Source organism: Oncorhynchus kisutch, linkage group LG22 (genome assembly GCF_002021735.2).
Source record: "Oncorhynchus kisutch isolate 150728-3 linkage group LG22, Okis_V2, whole genome shotgun sequence".
Classification (NCBI taxonomy): Eukaryota; Metazoa; Chordata; class Actinopteri; order Salmoniformes; family Salmonidae; genus Oncorhynchus; species Oncorhynchus kisutch.
Genome location: NC_034195.2, coordinates 30,684,158 through 30,703,436, shown reverse-complemented (window position 1 = coordinate 30,703,436; position 19,279 = coordinate 30,684,158). Strand labels below are relative to the sequence as shown.

General features: G+C 43.5%; 1 protein-coding gene across 1 annotated transcript; it reads right to left on the bottom strand.

Moving 5' to 3' along the window:
• Positions 1-3,389: 3,389 nt before the first annotated feature.
• Positions 3,390-18,968, bottom strand: LOC116356372 (proline-rich transmembrane protein 4-like). Its single transcript, XM_031802114.1, has 3 exons — positions 18,747-18,968; positions 16,064-17,083; positions 3,390-8,042 (listed from the first exon to the last, which is right to left on the bottom strand). Exons 2-3 carry the CDS (start codon positions 16,953-16,955, stop codon positions 5,884-5,886), a joined length of 3,051 nt encoding a protein of 1,016 aa, XP_031657974.1. The 5' UTR covers positions 16,956-17,083; positions 18,747-18,968; the 3' UTR covers positions 3,390-5,883.
• Positions 18,969-19,279: the final 311 nt, after the last annotated feature.

Below are 19,279 nucleotides of genomic sequence, written 5' to 3'. Positions count from 1 at the left end.
CCTCGCCTGGTCCGTATTTTTGGGTGGGCGGCACTCTCTTGGCAGGTTTGTTGTGGTGCCATATTCTTTCAATTTTTTAAATAATGGATTTAATGGTGCTGCGTGGGATGGTCAAAGTTTCTGATATTTTTTTATAACCCAACACTGATCTGTACTTCTCCACAACTTTGTTCTCCACAACTTTGGCTCCACAACTTTGGCACGCACCACTTTTCCGTATTTTTTTCGTTGTTGAAATTTTTTAAAACAAGTAATTGTTTCCATTTCTATTCACCTATTTGAACTATTTTGTGTATGTCCATTACATTAAATCCAAATAAATATCAATTTAAATTGCAGGTTGTAATGCAACAAAATAGGAAAAACGCCAAGGGGGATGAATACTTTTGCAAGGCACTGTATATGCCTACAGGAGGGTGCTGTTGAGGACGGATGGCATATTAGTGAGTTGTCTAGCTACTCATTTTAAGTATATTTGCCATTGCTAAAGTGACTTGAATTGTCCTAATGGTCCTCTCTTTTTAGCTATGTTTTACTTTGTACAGGTAACCACAACTGAGTGAGCAAAGTAAAACATTTTGATTGTACTCAATCTCTGACACTAGGCACCTCTATTTCAGTCTCAGAAAATTATATTTTTTCATAGCTTTTTTTGTTTGCCCGTTGTAGGTTATATTTCATGGCTTTGTGTATTCCCCACAGGCTTTAAAGAGATTATTTTGACCGTATGTGACCCACCGGCTTGATTCGGTTCTAGTAGCAACATAAAAAATATATTTTTACTTTTAAATTGGAATAAAGTAGAGACTCAGAGCTACTAATGGGTATATCAGCCATACACTGCAGTTGAGGAACAATGGGAAAGTCATTCTGCTTTGAAAGTTTATAAACTTGTAACCCCACTTTTGAGGAAAGGCCCCTTGGATGTTTTGGTACATGGTAGACCTACTGGAGAGCTCTTTGTCTACACCTATTCCGCATCATTCACACCCTCTTAAGCCTTAGCCCCACCCATCTCTTTACAATTTCCACTTTATCTACTCTTTGGCCCATATCCTAATCTGACTTTTAAAGTGTCCAGATAAAAATCATTTATAATTAGATGATGCTTACCCAGACACTTGTCTACATTGATGGGTCATGTGAAAGAAATGCTACAACCACCCCCAGCCACATCTAGTTATGTGTATGGGTCACTATTGTCTAAACATGTACACATGTTCCTGAAATACAATAAATGGCCATAATCAACCTCAGACACACCTGGCTAGCTTGATGGGTCAAGTAATCATTCTCTTGCAAAGTGGAGTCTTGTTTAGACGTGTAGCTACCTGGCTAAACAATGAACTATATTCCCAACCCATAGCTACAGTACAAATGGATTGTCATAGCTTGTCACTATGCATAAAATGCTAGAGTATGAATATGCAGGTAGCTAAAGCGAACAAACTAGGTTCAAAGCTAGCTAGCTAACATTGAGCTACAACTAGCAATGCAAATGGATTTCTAAGATCCTAATAATATTACCACACAGATCATACACGTAATGTTAGCTAGTGATCCAGCTAACTAACAGTACACTTTAACTTGCAATGAAAATGACTTTCTGACAAAATTAGAAATGTATAATATCTGAAAATGTAGCTAGACTCTTACCCGTGTACATGGATAAACACTTCACGGTAGCATGTCTTTTCCGTTTGCTTTGTAGCTAGGCTAGTTCACATATTCCAGAAGGCATTTCTGCCAAAAAAACACATTTTGATAAAAAATGTTTTTGTTAAAATGCCTCCCCTGTGAATTAGTGACGTGCGACATACGCTTAGCTTATTAAACATTCTAAATTCCCTTCGTAAGTAGTATTTTATCATCATTTCTACCGCAATATTGATAAATAAGGTCCCAGGACTTGGACTTGACTTGGACTCGAGTCACGATTTTCATGACTTATGACTTGACTCGGACTCGACCAGTGAAGACTCGGACTCGATCAGTAGTGATTTTGTTGTTAGAAAATCTCTTTGTTGCATGATTTAACAAAGTAGCTACAACAGCAAATGTTAGAGTGCTGTATTATGTAGATATCTTTACAATGTACAACAATTGAGATTTTTAAATGGTTGGACCACAGCTTTTAGCACTACCAAGGAACCTTTGACTCAAGTATAAAGGACTTTAACACTAGGGACTTTGGACTCGACTCTGACTCGAGGTTTAGTGTGTTGACTACATCACCGGTCTACACTGTGGATATTGCTATAATCAGGCTCTCACTGGATTCTCATCAGTTTGGAATCAAACAAAACAAATAGAAAGTAGATACCCAAATTCTGTTTTGTCTTTGTGTAAAGTTTTGTGATGTGTTATCTGATGAGAGCATAATTGTACAGTGACTTTGGCCTCGTCTTCAGTTTATCAGTAGACTGTTAATAATATGATGTATTTGTAAATATATACTGTAGTACTTGAGTGGATTTGAGAAAAGGAATATATATGTAGGCCACAATATAATACTGTATACCGTGTAATATACCTAGGGCTGGTTTCCTGAACACAGACTAAGCCCCTAGGCATGGACTTAATCATGCTCAATGGAGAGTGTGTGTCCTGGAAACCACCCCTGGATGTCTTTCTATAAGTATCTTGTTAACCAGGCTGCATGTACTGCTACTGCAGATGTAGGATCTTAATTTGATCACAATTGTGTTGCTCAGAATGTTCTTAAACAGCAGGAAATGCAAGCTTGTAGTGCATTTGAGTTTGAAAAAGGCGTCTAAAGTTTGTATTTTCCAGTTTAAAATGTCAGACTTGATTTGCCCCAACAAAAAATGTATCAACCCCTTCAAAAATTAAAATTAAAATTATAATCCACATCAGTGGAGGCTGCTGAGGGGAGGAATGACATCAAACACATGGAAACCATGTTTGATGTATTTGATACCATTCCACACCTATTCTGCTCCAGCCATTACCACACCAACCTCCAGTGATCCACTTAATAATTCAACATTTCTGTTGATGCAGGATTATTTTCCTGCTATAGCAAACTGGCTCAAATGAAGATTCTACATCTGTACCTGGTGGCAGTGAGTGAAGAAATGTTGTTTATCCATCTTCCATTTCATAAATCTTCTTCCTGTAGAAGACCTGCAGCTAGTTTATAACAGTAGACCACTATCAGTTAGTCAACTACCAGCAACGACAGAACCACTCTGTCTGTTGTGTTAACCTTTGTGAAGTGAACCATGGGTGCTGAAAGTTGCACAAAAGCTGACCAGATGTTTTATTAGTGTTATTTATTTAGTTCTATCCTGATGATCTCAATCTCTGGCTTTTAATTCACTCAAGCTGTACCATGCTGTTGCATAAACCAGAATAAAGAATTTGACTAATCTACTGATCTCTTTATTTGGTGTATGTATGTTGTGTAGGCCTATCATGATCAATGAGCTGATTGACATTACATGACATCATTACATCAGTTGCTGCCCATAACGTCATCACTAACATTGCGACAGCATATTTTTTCCACACCAACAGAGGACAATTTGGTCTTTGTTATGCTTGCTCCCTCACTCGTTCCTTTTCTCCCTTTCTCCCTTTTCTCTTTCTCCTTATTTCACCCCTTTCTCCTCACTCCATTTTTAATTCTTATCCCAAGCGTAAGCTGTTTAATAGCAACATAAACCACACTCAAGGCTTACACTACAGATTTACATCTGTGGTAGCTAGATGAACAGACATTGAATTCATTACTATTTCTATTTTTAACTATTGTTGCTGACTACTGAAAAAAACTTCAAACTATGTTGAATTTTCAACACCTACAGTACCAGCGAAAAGTTTGTACACACCTACTCATTCAAGGGTTTTTCTTTCATTGTAGAATAACAGTGAAGACATCAAAACTATGAAATAACTATGAAATAACCAAAAAAGTGTTAGCCACCCTTTTCTCCGATGACAGCTTTGCACACTCTTGGCATTCATTCAACCAGCTTCATGAGGTAGTAACCTGGAATGCATTTCAATTAACAGGTGTGCCTTGTTAAAAGTACATTTGTGGAATGTCTTTCCTTCTTAATGCGTTTGAGCCAATCAGTTGTGTTATACAGAAGATGGCCCTATTTGGTAAAATACCAAGTCCATATTATGGCAAGAACAGCTCAAATTATTAAGACATGAAGGTCAGTCAATCTGGTAAATTTCAAGAACTTTGAAAGTTTCTTCAAGTGCTGTCGCAAAAAAACATCAAGCGCTATGATGAAACTGGCTCTCATGAGGAGCGCCACAGGAAAGGAAGACCCAGCGTTACCTCTGCTGTGGAGGATAGGTTTATTAGGTACCATCCTCTGAAATTCAGCCCAAATAAATGCTTCACAGAGGTCAATGGAGAGTGATGGAGTACTGCATCAGATGACCTGGCCTCCAAAATCACCCAACCTCAATCCAATTGAGATGGTTTGGGATGAGTTGGACGGCACAGTGAAGGAAAAGCAGCTAACAAGTGCTCAGCATATGTGGGAACTCCTTCAAGACTGTTGTAAAAATATTCCAGGTGAAACTGTTTGGGATAGTGCCAAGAGTGTGCAAAGCTGTCATCAAGGTAAAGGGTGGAATCTAAAATATATTTTAATTTCTTTAATACTTTTTTGGTTACTACATGTTTCCATATGTGTTAATTCATAGTTTTGATGTCGTCACTATTATTCTAAAATGTAGAAATCAGTAAAAATGAAGAAAAAACCTTGAATGAGTAGGTGTGTCCAATCTTTTGACAGGTACTGTAAGTTCAACTGAAACAACTCCATGTGATATGGCCTGAAGCTCATGACAATGTATAGAGTTGGAGAATCCCTAAAGGTCTACAGTATTATCTATAGTGTATCTGTTGTATGTTCATACACTACAATTAATGACTTATGTTTTCAAACATCATAAACTTAATGTTTTGTTTATCATACCTTGTCTATGATACATGTCATACAGTATAAATGTTTTCCATGTACATTGTATTTACAAATAAAAAATTTTACACAGCCTTTAATGATGTATGTACAGTATGACACATATACTCTTTGTAGAAAAAAGGTTTGAAGTCAGTGTGAATATCAGAGGATGAGCTGGTTTTCAGTTAGATTAGTTCCTGTCTGAAAAACGTTGTTAGATCTCTCAGATTGATTTGGTGTTGGTTCCATAGCAACATTTGGCACTTGGACACTCTAACACAACTCCTGGTTGATATTGCTGTTGCGACTTAAACAGATACCCTTGTGGTAGGGCACCAGTTATAAATGCTTTATAAGAACAAATGTTTTAATAAAAAAACTGATATAATGTAAGGTATGACAGCATCTGTTACACTATGTTCACTCTCCCCCAGTAAGTACCACTAAAGCATGAAGTGATCTTGCAAATGTCTATGGCTATCGTCAACACTACACTGACATTAGTGTTCTAATCTACTCCACATTGGTTGGTTCAGAAAGTTGTTTCATTTAGCACATATTGTAACTCTATAACTGTACACTTATAACTAATCAAACAGAGCTGTATCTCTTTATTTAGTTCTAATTAAGTCTAACGTATGTCTATTTTCTACATGTAGAATCCCAGAAAACTGTAATTAATAGTAATGCCTCCAAACACGTCTGATGTAGCAGTGAAAAAGCTAATTGAGCTCAATGTTAACCACTCAAACACAAACGTTAGCTTATCAGTTAAGTCCTTAGATCTCTCCAGAGGTCAATATATAATCTCTGTGCATTTTACATCATATCCTTATGTCCTTACATAACAGATAAATATATTGGTTTAGCTCTGCAGACTAACAGTGTCTTGTGGCGCATAGATGACTCATGGTTCAAACCCAGTAGTATCGACCTACAGGTCAATAGTGTCACTGCACACGCTAAGAGCATCGATCTGTCGGCACACGTTGATGAACTCGGCTTGTACGGCCAGATCCCGTTCCAGCAACCTGCTTTCACTCAGGTCCTCTCTGCCCGCCAGCCGCCCCTCCCCCTGACTGTCCTGCGAGGCGGAGCTGAGGGTGCGGTAGCGTCTGTGGTGGGAGAGGTTGGGGAGCATCCTGGGCAGACTGCTCTGGGAGGGGAGCTGCCCTCTCGTGGAGTGGGGATGCGAATGCGCCCCTCCTGTCCCCGGGCTGGAGAACAGACCCTGGGAAGACCCACTCAGGGATTCCTGGCACATGTAGCTGGAGTTACTACCTCTCCACCAGCGCTCAGGGGGAGAGATGGGATCACCGTGGCCTGGGAGGAAGCACCCTGGCTGGGGAGGACGTGTAGGAGACATATCAACATCTCTACAGGAAGTGCTCCGGTAGAGGGAGCTGTCGGCTGAGCTGTGTCCAGGTTGTGAGGCACTCTGGCTGAGGTGGGAGCCAGGGGAGTTCAAGGAGAGGCTGGAGGATGCGTGGAGTAGCCTGGGATGACTGAAGAGACTGTGGGGGAACAGGGTTTCGCTGTACAGGGCCTGGTCTATGCTCCGGGACAGGTCGATTGGAGAGGGGGGGCGCAGGTACATTGTGGAGTCAGTGTCCAGAACTAGACTAGCCTGGGAAGAGCCCTGGGATGCAACCCCAGCTTGAGGCATCCATGGTGGGCTGGGAGGGTCAGGGAGGTGGGAGTGTCTTGAGGTTCTGGTCTGGCCAGGGTGGGTGTTAAGGTTGGGATGCAGGTTCAGTCCGTTTGAGGGGGGGTCCATTAGTGTATAAAGGGGGAACGCTTCGGACTGGCGCTTACTGATGACATCACACACCACCACCTTCTCTTCCTTCCCAAGGGACCAGGGGTAGGGAGGGGGGAGGGCTGGGGAGAGGGGAAGGGGGTGGCTAGGCCCTCCTGAGGGTGAGGCACAGGGCAGCTGCACCCAGGACCCCGGACGGGGGTTGCAGTTGGGTTTAGTCCCGGGGCAGGAGTTGGAGCAACAGAAGAGGAGGGGATGAGTGCCGATGATTGACAAGGACAGACACACCCCCACCTCACAGAGCCTGCAGCCCAGCTGGTAGCCCCACCAAGGCCAGGGCTGAAACCCCGCCCCAGCACTCACTCCTCCAAACCCCATTGCATGTAACATCCCATACAGCTGGAGCCCCCCACAGCTTAACAGGCACAGAGACCCTCCTACCCCAGCCCCTGCCGCCCTGCTCCACTCCCCAGCCTCAGCGAATGGGCAGCGGGACGGCCGCCCCACCAACACCGGGGAACCTGTTACCTCTCCTTCACCATCACTCAGCCGTTGGACATGCTTGGTGTCTTGTCGTACAAAGCAGTAGAAGAGGAGGAAGGAGCAGGGGAGGAGCAGGCAGAGGAGAATGAACACTCCCTGGGGGAGTAGGAGGAGGACAGGGAGGCTGGGGAAGACATGGAAGAGAGTTATGGAGCCCAGGGAGGCCCCAAAGTGCAACAGGGAAAGGGAGAACAAGAGACAGGGCCGGGGTAGAGCTGAGAGAGGGAGGGAGAGAGAGAGGGAGAAAGGGAGGGAGAGGTGCATGCGAGAGCGGAGGGAGATGAGGAGGAAGGAGAGGGAGAAGGCAGAGGTAAGGCAGGGTAAGGGTAGCTCAGAAAGTAGGAGAGAGCCCAGAGCAGACAGGCGGTCCTGGTGACTATAAGCATCATACAGCAGAGTGAATGCTCTAGTGCCTCCAGTGGCCAGGAGGAACAGATGCAGCAGGGTGAAGTAGGGGCTTCCAGGGGGGCAGCGCAGGGGCAGGCCTAACAGGCAGAGTACAGATATCAGACCTAATGCAGCGAACACAGATCCTAGACCGTAGATGTGGACTTCCCAGGCAAAGCCCCAGGTGGCCAGAGCTGAGTTCCAATCAGAATACAGAGGCACGAAGAGAGGAGGGGTTAGAGACAGAATGGGGTGCTGGGATTTATTTGAGATGATGTCATCAGGGTAAACAGGGCTCCAGGATTGATTTGTGTTGCAGGGTGTGGCCTTGGTCTCCAGGCTGCAGTCGAGGATAGGTGTCTCATTGGTGGCTGCCTTAGGCCACACCTTCTCTGGAGACACACCTGTAAAACAGAAACAAAGATGGTTGAAACTGATGCCCAAATCAACTCCTTGCCCCTATCCCCAGATCTGAGGGCTTTCATAGGGTGAAACATCAGCGAGTGCAAAAGTACATGCTCGTAACTGGGAATCTCTAACTGGGTCAGAGTGAGAGCCAGGGGAGAGAGGGGGAGCAAGGGAGGGAAAGAGAGACTGGGCAGATTAGGTAGTATTGACCCCATTGCTGTTCTCATTTGTGAACTATTTATAGATTGCAGAAACTGGCACACTCGCTAACATTACATAATTTATAACATACTATTGTAGATGCACATACCCTTTCCATATGTCTGTCCCCTATGAATACATACCATCTGAATAATGTAGATGCACATATTCCCTATGTGCCTGCCTACTGCCTCTTCATAGAGAAATACAGTACAGGGATAGGAGCTCTTTTAATTTTTTTTTTTTTTAAACCTTTAATTAACTAGGCAAGTCACTTAAGAACAAATTCTTATTTTCAATGACAGCCTAAGAACAGTGGGTTAACAGAAAGACAGATTTGTACCTTGTCAGCTTGGGGGTTTGAACTTGTAACCTTCCGGTTACTAGTCCAACGCTCTAGCCACTTGGCTACCCTGCCGCTCCGCTTCTCTTCACATGCATGTGTGTGCAACCGATGTGAAATGGCTAGCTAGTTAGCTAATAGCGTTTCAATCGGTGACGTCACTTGCTCTGAAACCTTGAAGTAGTTGTTCCCCTTGCTCTGCAAGGGCTGCAGCTTTTGTGTCGGGATGGGTAGCAATGCTTCAAGGGTGACTGTTGTATGTGTGCAGAGGGTCTCTGGTTCGAGCCCAGAGAGGGACGGAAGGTGAAACTGTTACATTGATGCTTCTCACCCGGATCACTGGTTGCTGCGGGAAAGGATGAGGTCAAAAGGGGGTTGAGTGTAACTGATGTGAAATGGCTAGCTAGTTAGCGATGGTGGGAGCTAATAGCGTTTCAATCGGTGACGTCACTCGCTCTGAGACCTTGAAGGAGTTGATCCCTTTGCTCTGCAAGGGCCGTGGCTTTTGTGGCATGATGGGTAATGATGCTTCGAGGGTGGCTGTTGTCTATGTGTGCAGAGTTTGTCTGGTTCGGGGCGAGGAGAGGGACGGAAGGTAAACTGTTACATGTGCACGTGTGTGTTTTATCTTTATTTTAACAGGGAAGACAAGTTGAGATTTAGGTCTCATTTCCAAATGCGCACTGTACAATACAACACAAATATACACACTATACCCAACATACAGTTGAAGTTGTAAGTTTACATACACTTAAATACACTCATTAAAACTTGTTTTTTAACCACTCCACAAATTTCTTGTTAACAAACTATAGTTTTGGTTAGGTCGGTTAGGACATCTACTTTGTGCATGACACAAGTAATTTTTCCAACAATTGCTTACAGATTATTTCACTTAAAATTCACTGTATCACAATTCCAGTTGGATAGAAGTTTACATACACGAAGTTGACTGGGCCTTTAAACAGCTGTCATGACTTTAGAAACTTCTGATAGGCTAATTAACTAAATTTGAGTCCATTGGAGGTGTACCTGTGGATGTATTTCAAAGCCTACCTTCAAACTCAGTGCCTCTTTGCTTGACATCATGGGAAAATCAAAAGAAATAATCCAAGACCTAAAAAAACTCCACATTGACCTCCACAAGTCTGGTTCATCCCTGGGAGCAATTTCCAAACGCCTGAAGGTATCATGTTCATCTGTACAAACAATAGTACGCAAGTATAAACACCAGGGGACCACTCAGCCATTATACCGCTCAGGAAGGAGACGCGTTCTGTCTCCTAGAGATTAACGTATGTTGGTGCGAAAAGTGAGACTCAATCCCAAAACAACAGCAAAGGACCTTGTGAAGATGCTGGAGGAAACCGGTACAAAGTATCTATATCCACAGTAAAACGAGTCCTATATCAACATAACCTGAAAGGCCGCTCAGCAAGGAAGAAACCACTGCTCCAAAACCACCATAAAAAAGACAGAATACGGGTTGCAACTGCACATGAGGACAAAGATCGTACTTTCTGGAGAAATGTCCTCTGGTCTGATGAAACAAAAATAGAACTGTTTGGCCATAATGACCATCGTTACATTCTGGAGGAAAAAAGCTGATGCTTGCAAGCCAAAGAACACCATCCCAACTGTGAAGCACGGGGGTGCATCACGTTGTGGGGGTGCTTTGCTGCAGGAGGGACTGGTGCACTTCACAAAATAGATGTTATCATGAGGATGGAAAATTCTGTGGATATATTGAAGCAACATCTCAAGACATCAGTCAGGAAGTTAAAGCTTGGTCGCAAATGGGTCTTCCAAATGTACAATGACCCCAAGCATACTTCCAAAGACGTGGCAAAATGGACAACAAAGTCAAGGTATTGGAGTGGCCATCACAAAGCCCTGACCTCAATCCTATAGAACATTTGTGGGCAGAACTGAAAAAGCATGTGCGAGCAAGGAGACCAACAAACCTGACTCAGTTTCACCAGCTCTGTCAGGAGGAATGGGCCAAAATTCACCCAACTTATTGTGGGAAGCTTGTGGAAGGCTACCCAAAATGTTTGACCCAAGTTAAACAATTTAAAGGCAATGCTATGAAATACTAATTGAGTGTATGTAAACTTCTGACCCACTGGGAATGTGATTTAAGAAATAAAAGTACAAATAAATCATTCTCTCTACTATTATTCTGACATTTCACATTCTTAAAATAAAGTGGTGATCCTAACTGACCTAAGACAGGGAATTTGTAATATGATTAAATGTCAGGAATTGTGAAAAACTGAGTTTAAATGTATTTGGCTAAGTGTATGTAAACTTCCGACTTCAAATGTATATACACACACACACACACACACACACACACACACACACACACACACACACACACACACACACACACACACACACACACACACACACACACACACACACACGTGTGTGTGTGTGTGTGTGTGTGTGTGTGCATATGTATATACTTATATATATATATATAGACATACTACTATACACATACTACTATATACACATACTATATATATATACACATACTACAGTTCAAAAGTTTGTGGTCACTTAGAAATGTCCTTGTTTTTGAAAGAAAAGCACATTATTTGTTCATGAAATTAAAATAACATCAAATTGATCAGAAATACAGGGTGGACATTGTTAATGTTGTAAATTACTATTGTAGCTGGAAACGGCTGATTTATTATGGAATATCTACATAGGCGTACAGACCATTATCAGCAACCATCACTCCAAAGGCACGTTGTGTTAGCTAATCCAAGTTTATAATTTTAAAAGGCTAATTGATCATTAGAAAACCCTTTTGCAATTATGATAGCACAGCTAAAAACTGTTGTTCTGATTAAAGAAGCAATACAACTGTCCTTCTTTAGACTAGTTAAGTATCTGATCTCATACAATGCTGTGTACTACTCCCTTCACAAAACAGCGCAAACTGGCGCTAACCAGAATAGAAAGAGGAGTGGGAGGCCCGGTGCACAACTGAGCAAGAGGACAAGTACATTAGAGTGTCTAGTTTGAGAAACAGACAATTCACAAGTCCTCAACTGGCAGATTCAATAAATAGTACTCGCAAAACACCAGTCTCAACATCAACAGTGAAGAGGCGACTCTGGTATGTCCGACAACCACCAGTCCAGCTATGTTTTGCCATTCATCTCATTTACTGTTATTCACATGGAATTAATTCACAGTCTCCCTCAGTTTAGCTGTTAAAGAAGACAGGACAGCAGGGGAGGGAGATAGTGTGTATGTGACAGAGGAGAGAGAGGGAGTGGTAGAGATGAATGGGAGATGAAGGGGGGATTGAGAGAGGGGAGAAGAGAACAGGGATTGAAGGAGTGGGAGATGAGAAGGCGTGGAGTAAACTGCCCTGTGAATATAAAACAACCGTGTTTGCTGGCAGAATACATATCACACACACACACACTGTGGCACAGAGAAGACAGAGCAGACAAGTCCCATTCCTTTCCAACACACACTTACTTCCGACGCCGACAGAGAAGGCCGCCTCGCTTCGCGTTCCTAGGAAACTATGCAGTATTTTTTTTTTTACGTGTTATTTCTTACATTGCTACCTCAGGTAATCTTAGGTTTTATTACATACAGTCGGGAGGAACTACTGGATATAAGAGCAATGTCAACTCACCATCATTACGACCAGGAATACGACTTTCCCGAAGCGGATCCTATGTTTTGCCCACCACCCAGGACAATGGATCGGATCCCAGCAGGCGAACCAAAACAACGATGCTGTAAAAGGGGCAGACGAAGCGGTCTTCTGGTCAGGCTCCGGAGACGGGCACATCGCACACCGCTCCCGAGCATACTACTCGCCAATGTCCAGTCTCTTGACAACAAGGGTGATGAAATCCAAGCAAGGGTAGCATTCCAGAGAGACATCAGAGACTGTAACGTTCTTTGCTTCACAGAAACATGGCTCACTCGAGAAACGCTATCGGAGTTGGTACAGCCAGCTGGTTTCTTCACACATTGAAACAAGAAACAGAAACAAGCATCTTTCTGGTAAGAAGAAGGGCGGGGGGGGGGGGTATGCCTTATGATTAATGAGACGTGGTGTGATCATAACAACATACAGGAACTCAAGTCTTTCTGTTCACCTGATTTAGAATTCCTTACAATCAAATGTCGACCAGCATTATCTACCAAGAGAATTCTCTTCGATCATAATCACAGCCGCATATATTCTCCCCCAAGCAGACACATCGCTGGCCCTGAACGAACTTTATTTGACTCTATGTAAACTGGAAACCACATATACTGAGGCTGCATTCATTGTAGCTGGGGATTTTAACAAGGCTAATCTGAAAACAAGACTCACCTAATTCTATCAGCATATCGATTGTGCTACTTGGGCTGGTAAAACCCTGGATCATTGTTATTCTAACTTCCACGACGCATATAAGGCCATCCCCCGCCCTCCTTTCGGAAAAGCTGACCACGACATTTTGTTGCTTCCAGCCTATAGACAGATACTAAAACACGAAGCTCCCTCGCTCAGGTCTGTTCAAAGCTGGTCCGACCAATCTGATTCCACGCTTCAAGATTGCTTTGATCACGTGGATTGGGATATGTTGCGCACTGCATCAAACAACAACATTGACGAATACGCTGATTCGGTGAGCGAGTTTATTAGCAAGTGCATCGGCGATGCCGTACCCACAGCAACTATTAAAACATTCCCAAACCAGAAACCATGGATTGATGGCAGCATTCGCGCGAAACTGAACCACTGCTTTTAACCAGGGCAAGGAGACCGGAAACATGACCGAATACAAACAGTGTAGCTATTCCCTCCGCAGGGCAATCAAACAAGCTAAGCGTTAGTATAAAGACAAAGTAGAGTCGCAATTCAACGGCTCAGACACAAGAGGTATGTGGCTGGGTCTACAGTCAATCACGGATTACAAAAAGAAAACCAGCCCAATGGCGGACCAGGATGTCTTGCTCCCAGACAGACTAAACAACTTCTTTGCTCGCTTTGAGGACAATACAGTGTTAATACAATACAAAGTTAATTCAGCTGTGTTGTGTGTCCTGTGTATGTGCTAGGGGGTCAGAATGTACCCAGAATTAACTTTTAAAGTTCCCTTTGACCCGGTCTGGAGGAGGAGATTCATTTTTGGAGCAATGAAGTGGCGTCATGTTATTGTATATAAACTGTTGCTCGTGGTAACATGGCAGCGTGCTCCGAGAATAAATTATGTTACCTATTATTGAAAAGTCGGGTCTCCGTCTATTTTATGCAAACAAGAATCTTACAAATTCTCATAAAATAGATTAAGGGAATACAATTAATGAAAACATATTGGAATAACTAAATTACAGTAACAGTTTACGGACATATTCAATCAATCCTTATCCCAGTCTGCTGTTCCCACATGCTTCAAGAGGGCCACCATTGTTCCTGTTCCCAAGAAAGCTAAGGTAACTGAGCTAAATGACTACTGCCCCCGTAGCACTCACTTCCGTCATCATGAAGTACTTTGAGAGACTAGTCAAGGACCATATCACCTCCACCCTACCTGACACCCTAGACCCACTCCAATATGCTTACCGCCCCAATAGGTCCACAGACGACGCAATCGTAACTACACTGCACACGGCCCTAACCCATCTGGACAAGAGGAATACCTACGTATGTGAGAATGCTGTTCATCGACTACAGCTCAGCAATTAACACCATAGTACCCTCCAATCTTGTCATCAAGCTCAAGACCCTGGATCTCGACCCCGCCCTGTGCAACTGGGTACTGGACTTTCTGACGGGCCGCCCCCAGGTGGTGAGGGTAGGTAACAACATCTCCATCCCGCTGATCCTCAACACTGGGGCCCCACAAGGGTGCGTTCTGAGCCCTCTCCTGTACTCCCTGTTCACCCACGACTGTGTGGCCATGCATGTCTCCAACTCAATCATCAAGTTTGCAGATGACACTACAGTGGTAGGCTTGATTACCAACAACGACGAGACGGCCTACAGGGAGGAGGTGAGGGCAGTCGGAGTGTGGTGTCAGGAAAATAACTTCACACTCAACGTCAACAAAACAAAGGAGATGATTGTGGACTTCAGGAAACAGCAGAGGGAGCAGCACCCCCCTATCCACATCGATGGGACAGTAGTGGAGAGGGTAACAAGTTTTAAGTTCCTCGGCGTACACATCATGGACAAACTGAATTGGTCAACCCACACAGACAGCGTGGTGAAGAAGGCACAGCAGCGCCTCTTCAACCTCAGGAGGCTGAAGAAATTTGGCTTGTCACCAAAAGCACTCACACACTTTTACAGATGCACAATCTAGAGCATCCTGTCAGGCTGTATCACCGCCTGGTACGGCAACTGCTCCGCCCACAACCATAAGGCTCTCCAGAGGGTAGTGAGGTCTGCACAACGCATCACCGGGGGCAAACTACCTGCCCTCCAGGACACCTACACCACCCGATGTCACAGGAAGGCCATAAAGATCATCAAGGACAACAACCACCCGAGCCACTGCCTGTTCACCCCGCTATCATCCAGAAGTCGAGGTCAGTACAGGTGCATCAAAGCAGGGACCGAGAGACTGAAAAACAGCTTCTATCTCAAGGCCATCAGACTGTTAAACAGCCACCACTAACATTGAGTGGCTGCTGCCAACATACTGACTCAACTCCAGCCACTTTAATAATGGAAAAATGTATGTAATAAATGTATCACTAGCCACTTTAAACAATGCCACTTCATATAATGTTTACATACCCTACATTACCCATCTCATATGTATATACTGGACTCTATACCATCTACTGCATCTGGCCATCTTTATGTAATACATGTATCACTAGCCACTTTAAACAATGCCACTTTTATATGTTTACATACCCTACATTACTCATCTCATGTATATACTGTACGCGATAACATCTACTGCATCTTGCCTATGCCGTTCTGTACCATCACTCATTCATATAACTTTATGTACATATTCTTCATCCCTTTACACTTGTGTGTATAAGGTAGTTGTTGTGAAATTGTTAGGTTAGATTACGCGTTGGTTATTACTGCATTGTCGGAACTAGAAGCACAACCATTTCGCTACACTCGCATTAACATCTGCTAACCATGTGTATGTGACAATAAGATTTGATTTGACTTCAACAGAAAACATACTACCACTAACTACTATGTACTGCTACAGAGGTATGGAAACATAAAATACATATTTCCTGACATCAGAGGTAGGATGTCATGAAGGGAAATATATAAGAGGATACTCATCACACTTCCACAGTAAATCAGTTAATTCACCACCAGTGTTACACAAAATAGAAAAATAGGACAATTATTTCTGATCAATATCTTATTCTTTCTTACTAACATCCTGAGGGTATTGTAAAAGCGGACATATAACTATAAGACGGGAATGGGGGTTGGATTTGAGAAGTTTGTCTTACCTGTGTCTGAATCTGTGAGGTTTTCTGTGTCGTCCACCATTTCTGAAAAGTCTCCAGTATCCATCGCGATATCACCTTCCATCATGTCTCTGTGTGGGGTGGCTGTTTGGTCCAGAGATAGCAACCCTTTGTCTGTGGCCAAGGCTATGGGTTGGTCTTGGTCCGGGTCCGTAGTGGAGCCTAGCTGTGCTGTCACTGAGGTTGGTAAAGTAGGCCTAGTGAGTGGATTAAAGCCTGGGGTCTCTGTATAGTCAGAGCGAAAGAGAAGGATGGGTGTTGGTCTACCAATACTATCTCCATTCTGTGGGAGTGACAGATGTATCAGAGGAGTCTGTCCATCCTGTGAAGTTGTTAGTGGGGATCCAGCCTTCTCCCTGGTGTTGCTCTCTTTCAGCTCGTTTTCAGGATCTCCATCCTGGATCCTGTCTGGTAGTCCATTCCTAAATAAGGTCCCAGTTGGGGGTTTGATTTCCATCCATGCAGTGACACTGTCTGCCTCTGTGAATCTGAATGTCTCCAGCCCTGTTTGTCTGGGGACAGTTTTAGGTGACTGCTCAGGGCTTTCCAGCAAATCATGGTATTCACCAATAGTTCCTTGAAACTCGTCTGTGTAGTCCTGTTTCTCAGTTTCCTCAGGTTCCAGTATGGGGCCCCTCAGCCCTGGAAACCAACCCAGAGAGTCGGCCATTCTGGCTCCAGTGTTGAGGCCTACCAGAGCCCAGGATGCCCCTAAAGGGCTGTGTGAAACCTGTACATCTGTCTGTGTGTCTGTGTGTGGGTGAGGTGGTGCCTCTGTCGCCAGGGGGAAGGCATGCAGATGGAGGGGAGGAGTGAGGGAGAGGAAGAGGAGGAGCAGGAAGAGGAAGAGAGAGATACACATCACAACAGCCATAATGGAGACCCTATAGTATAATCTTCTCTGTGAAGTCACATGATGCAGGTAAACATCGCTGTCCAATCACATGATTCCCAGCGAACTCCTCTTTCACCTCGACCCCACACACCTTAGTATCAGCTCACCTGCAGAACACAGACAACACACACCTCAAAGTCAGAATACAAAAAACTGGAGCCATATCCCTCTTCTCCTCCACTAGAAAACAACATACCCTTCAATGTATACACGCATACCCCGTTAGATTTTTCCATGCCTCTCTCTGCCAATGCTCTCAGGAAGTAGCACAGCAGTCACCATATATATTCCTACACACCCAGCTAGCACATTTGGTTCTTTGGAAGTTGTGGGAACCTACGTCTTTGGTTTCCCATTGGTTCTGGGAACGAAGTCATACGTTTCCTGACCGGTAAAACTTAACGTTTTTTAAACATGTTCTGGGAACGTACATTTTTAGGTTGCCGGGAGGTTCTGAGAACATTTTACTATGGGTTCCTGAAAGTTTTACTGGGAGGTTTTGTTAATGTTCTGAGAACAGAAATGAGAGGTTATTTCGAGTTTTTTTTGTATAACTTCCATAAAACATTCACTGAATTTTTCAAAAAGACTGCTAGCTTAGGTTAACAGTTTTGAACTCCAGGTACAGATAGGACATATGGAAATTCATTTGCTTAGGAATTAATCATTAGCTGCCCAGCACCAGTGAGATTTGAACCTATGATCTTCTTTTCTCTAGGCATGGAACTAGTCCACTGCTCCACCAGGATGGAGCTGGAATTTTTTTAAACTCATACAAAACTGTTCATTTTGGTCTATTCAAACGGACCCCATTTCAGAGGAAACAAGCACTCATTCAAATCAGGTGTGGCCAATGAGTGGGCTCGACCAACACACCTGAACACACTTAACAAGACATAGGATAGAGAGAGTTTTGTTGATGCAGAAGACGGAATGTATAGGATTTTCAATATAATAATTAAAAAGTTATTTGAACATTACTAATGTTTTCGTGTCGTTTTTATGGAACGTTTTCATAATGTTCTGAGAACATGCCTTTAAATAGAACCACAAGGAAACCTGAAGAACGTTGTTTCTCAACGTTGTTAAAACATTTTTTTGAACATTACTTAAAATAGAACCATGAGGAAATCTGTTGGAAACGTTTGGTTGAAGTATTGAAATTCCAACAGAAGAACGTTGTTTCTTCATATTCTCTGAACTAATTGAGAAAATGCTCAATGTCAAACCAGTAGGAGAACAATCCTAGAACATGACAAAAGATATATATATATTTAATGTTACCATGTTTGAACTTTTAGGAAATGTTCTGTTAAAGTAATGAAATACCAAGAAAATAACGTGATTTTGTCAAGTTCCTTAAATGTCCTGAGAATTGTTCCAAAGCCAAGCAACTATCCTGCACCATTCCCAGAACATTGTGGGAAGGTTGTATGCAAAATAACCATAGGTCAACCCCGCCTTCACCAAGTGCTAAGAAATATATGCTGTGTTAGCTGGGCACACAGCAACAGCAACAGCAACAATTTCAATCTCTTCCTCTTGATCATTGTTTCTCTTCCTTAGCCCTTCACAACTCCCCAAACCCTACCTCAATCTATATCTTCTGGATGCACACGCACGCACACACACACACACACACACACACACACACACACACACACACACACACACACACACACACACACACACACACACACACACACACACACACACACACACACACACACACACACACACACACACACACACACAGCCTGTAGTACTCACTGTGCTGCGTCCCTCTGCTCTCCATCAGACAGACAGGAGAGGGAGAGGTCCCAGCTCAGCCAGACAACATCCCTCTCTGTCCCACACCACGCTCCTGCTGCTTCCGTTGCTGCTGTAAAGATCCCTCCGTCTGTCTGTGTGTGTTAGACTGAGTTACAGGTTCACTCTGCTCACTCCTCTTCTCAGTATCACTCACACACTCAGTATGCTCCTTCTTTCTATCCCTCCCTCCCTCGTTCAAGGGTGTGTGTGTGTCTCTCTCTCTATGATGTGTGTCAGGAATGCATGGTTCCCGTGGATACACCTCACTGGGCAAATAATTCATCAGTGCGGTCTGGTCGTATTATGGGATGGGAGCCAGTGGGGGACAAAAAGGGTTGGCGCACACACACACACTGCAGATAAATATGCCTGTAAGAACGAATCGTTAACAGGAGGGTGGTATTGTGCATAGAACTAACTATCAGATCAATATAGTGTATTGGATGTAATTTGCAGCTGGAGTTGAAACCAACCCTTCTGTCATGATTAAC

Coding starts and splice junctions, on each gene's coding strand:
- LOC116356372 (XM_031802114.1), bottom strand. CDS start 16,955: ATGGCTGTTGTGATGTGTATCTCTCTCTTCCTCTTCCTGCTCCTCCTC. Junction 8,043..16,063: donor CCTCACAGATTCAGACACAG/GTAAGACAAACT, acceptor TCTGTTTTACAG/GTGTGTCTCCAGAGAAGGTG.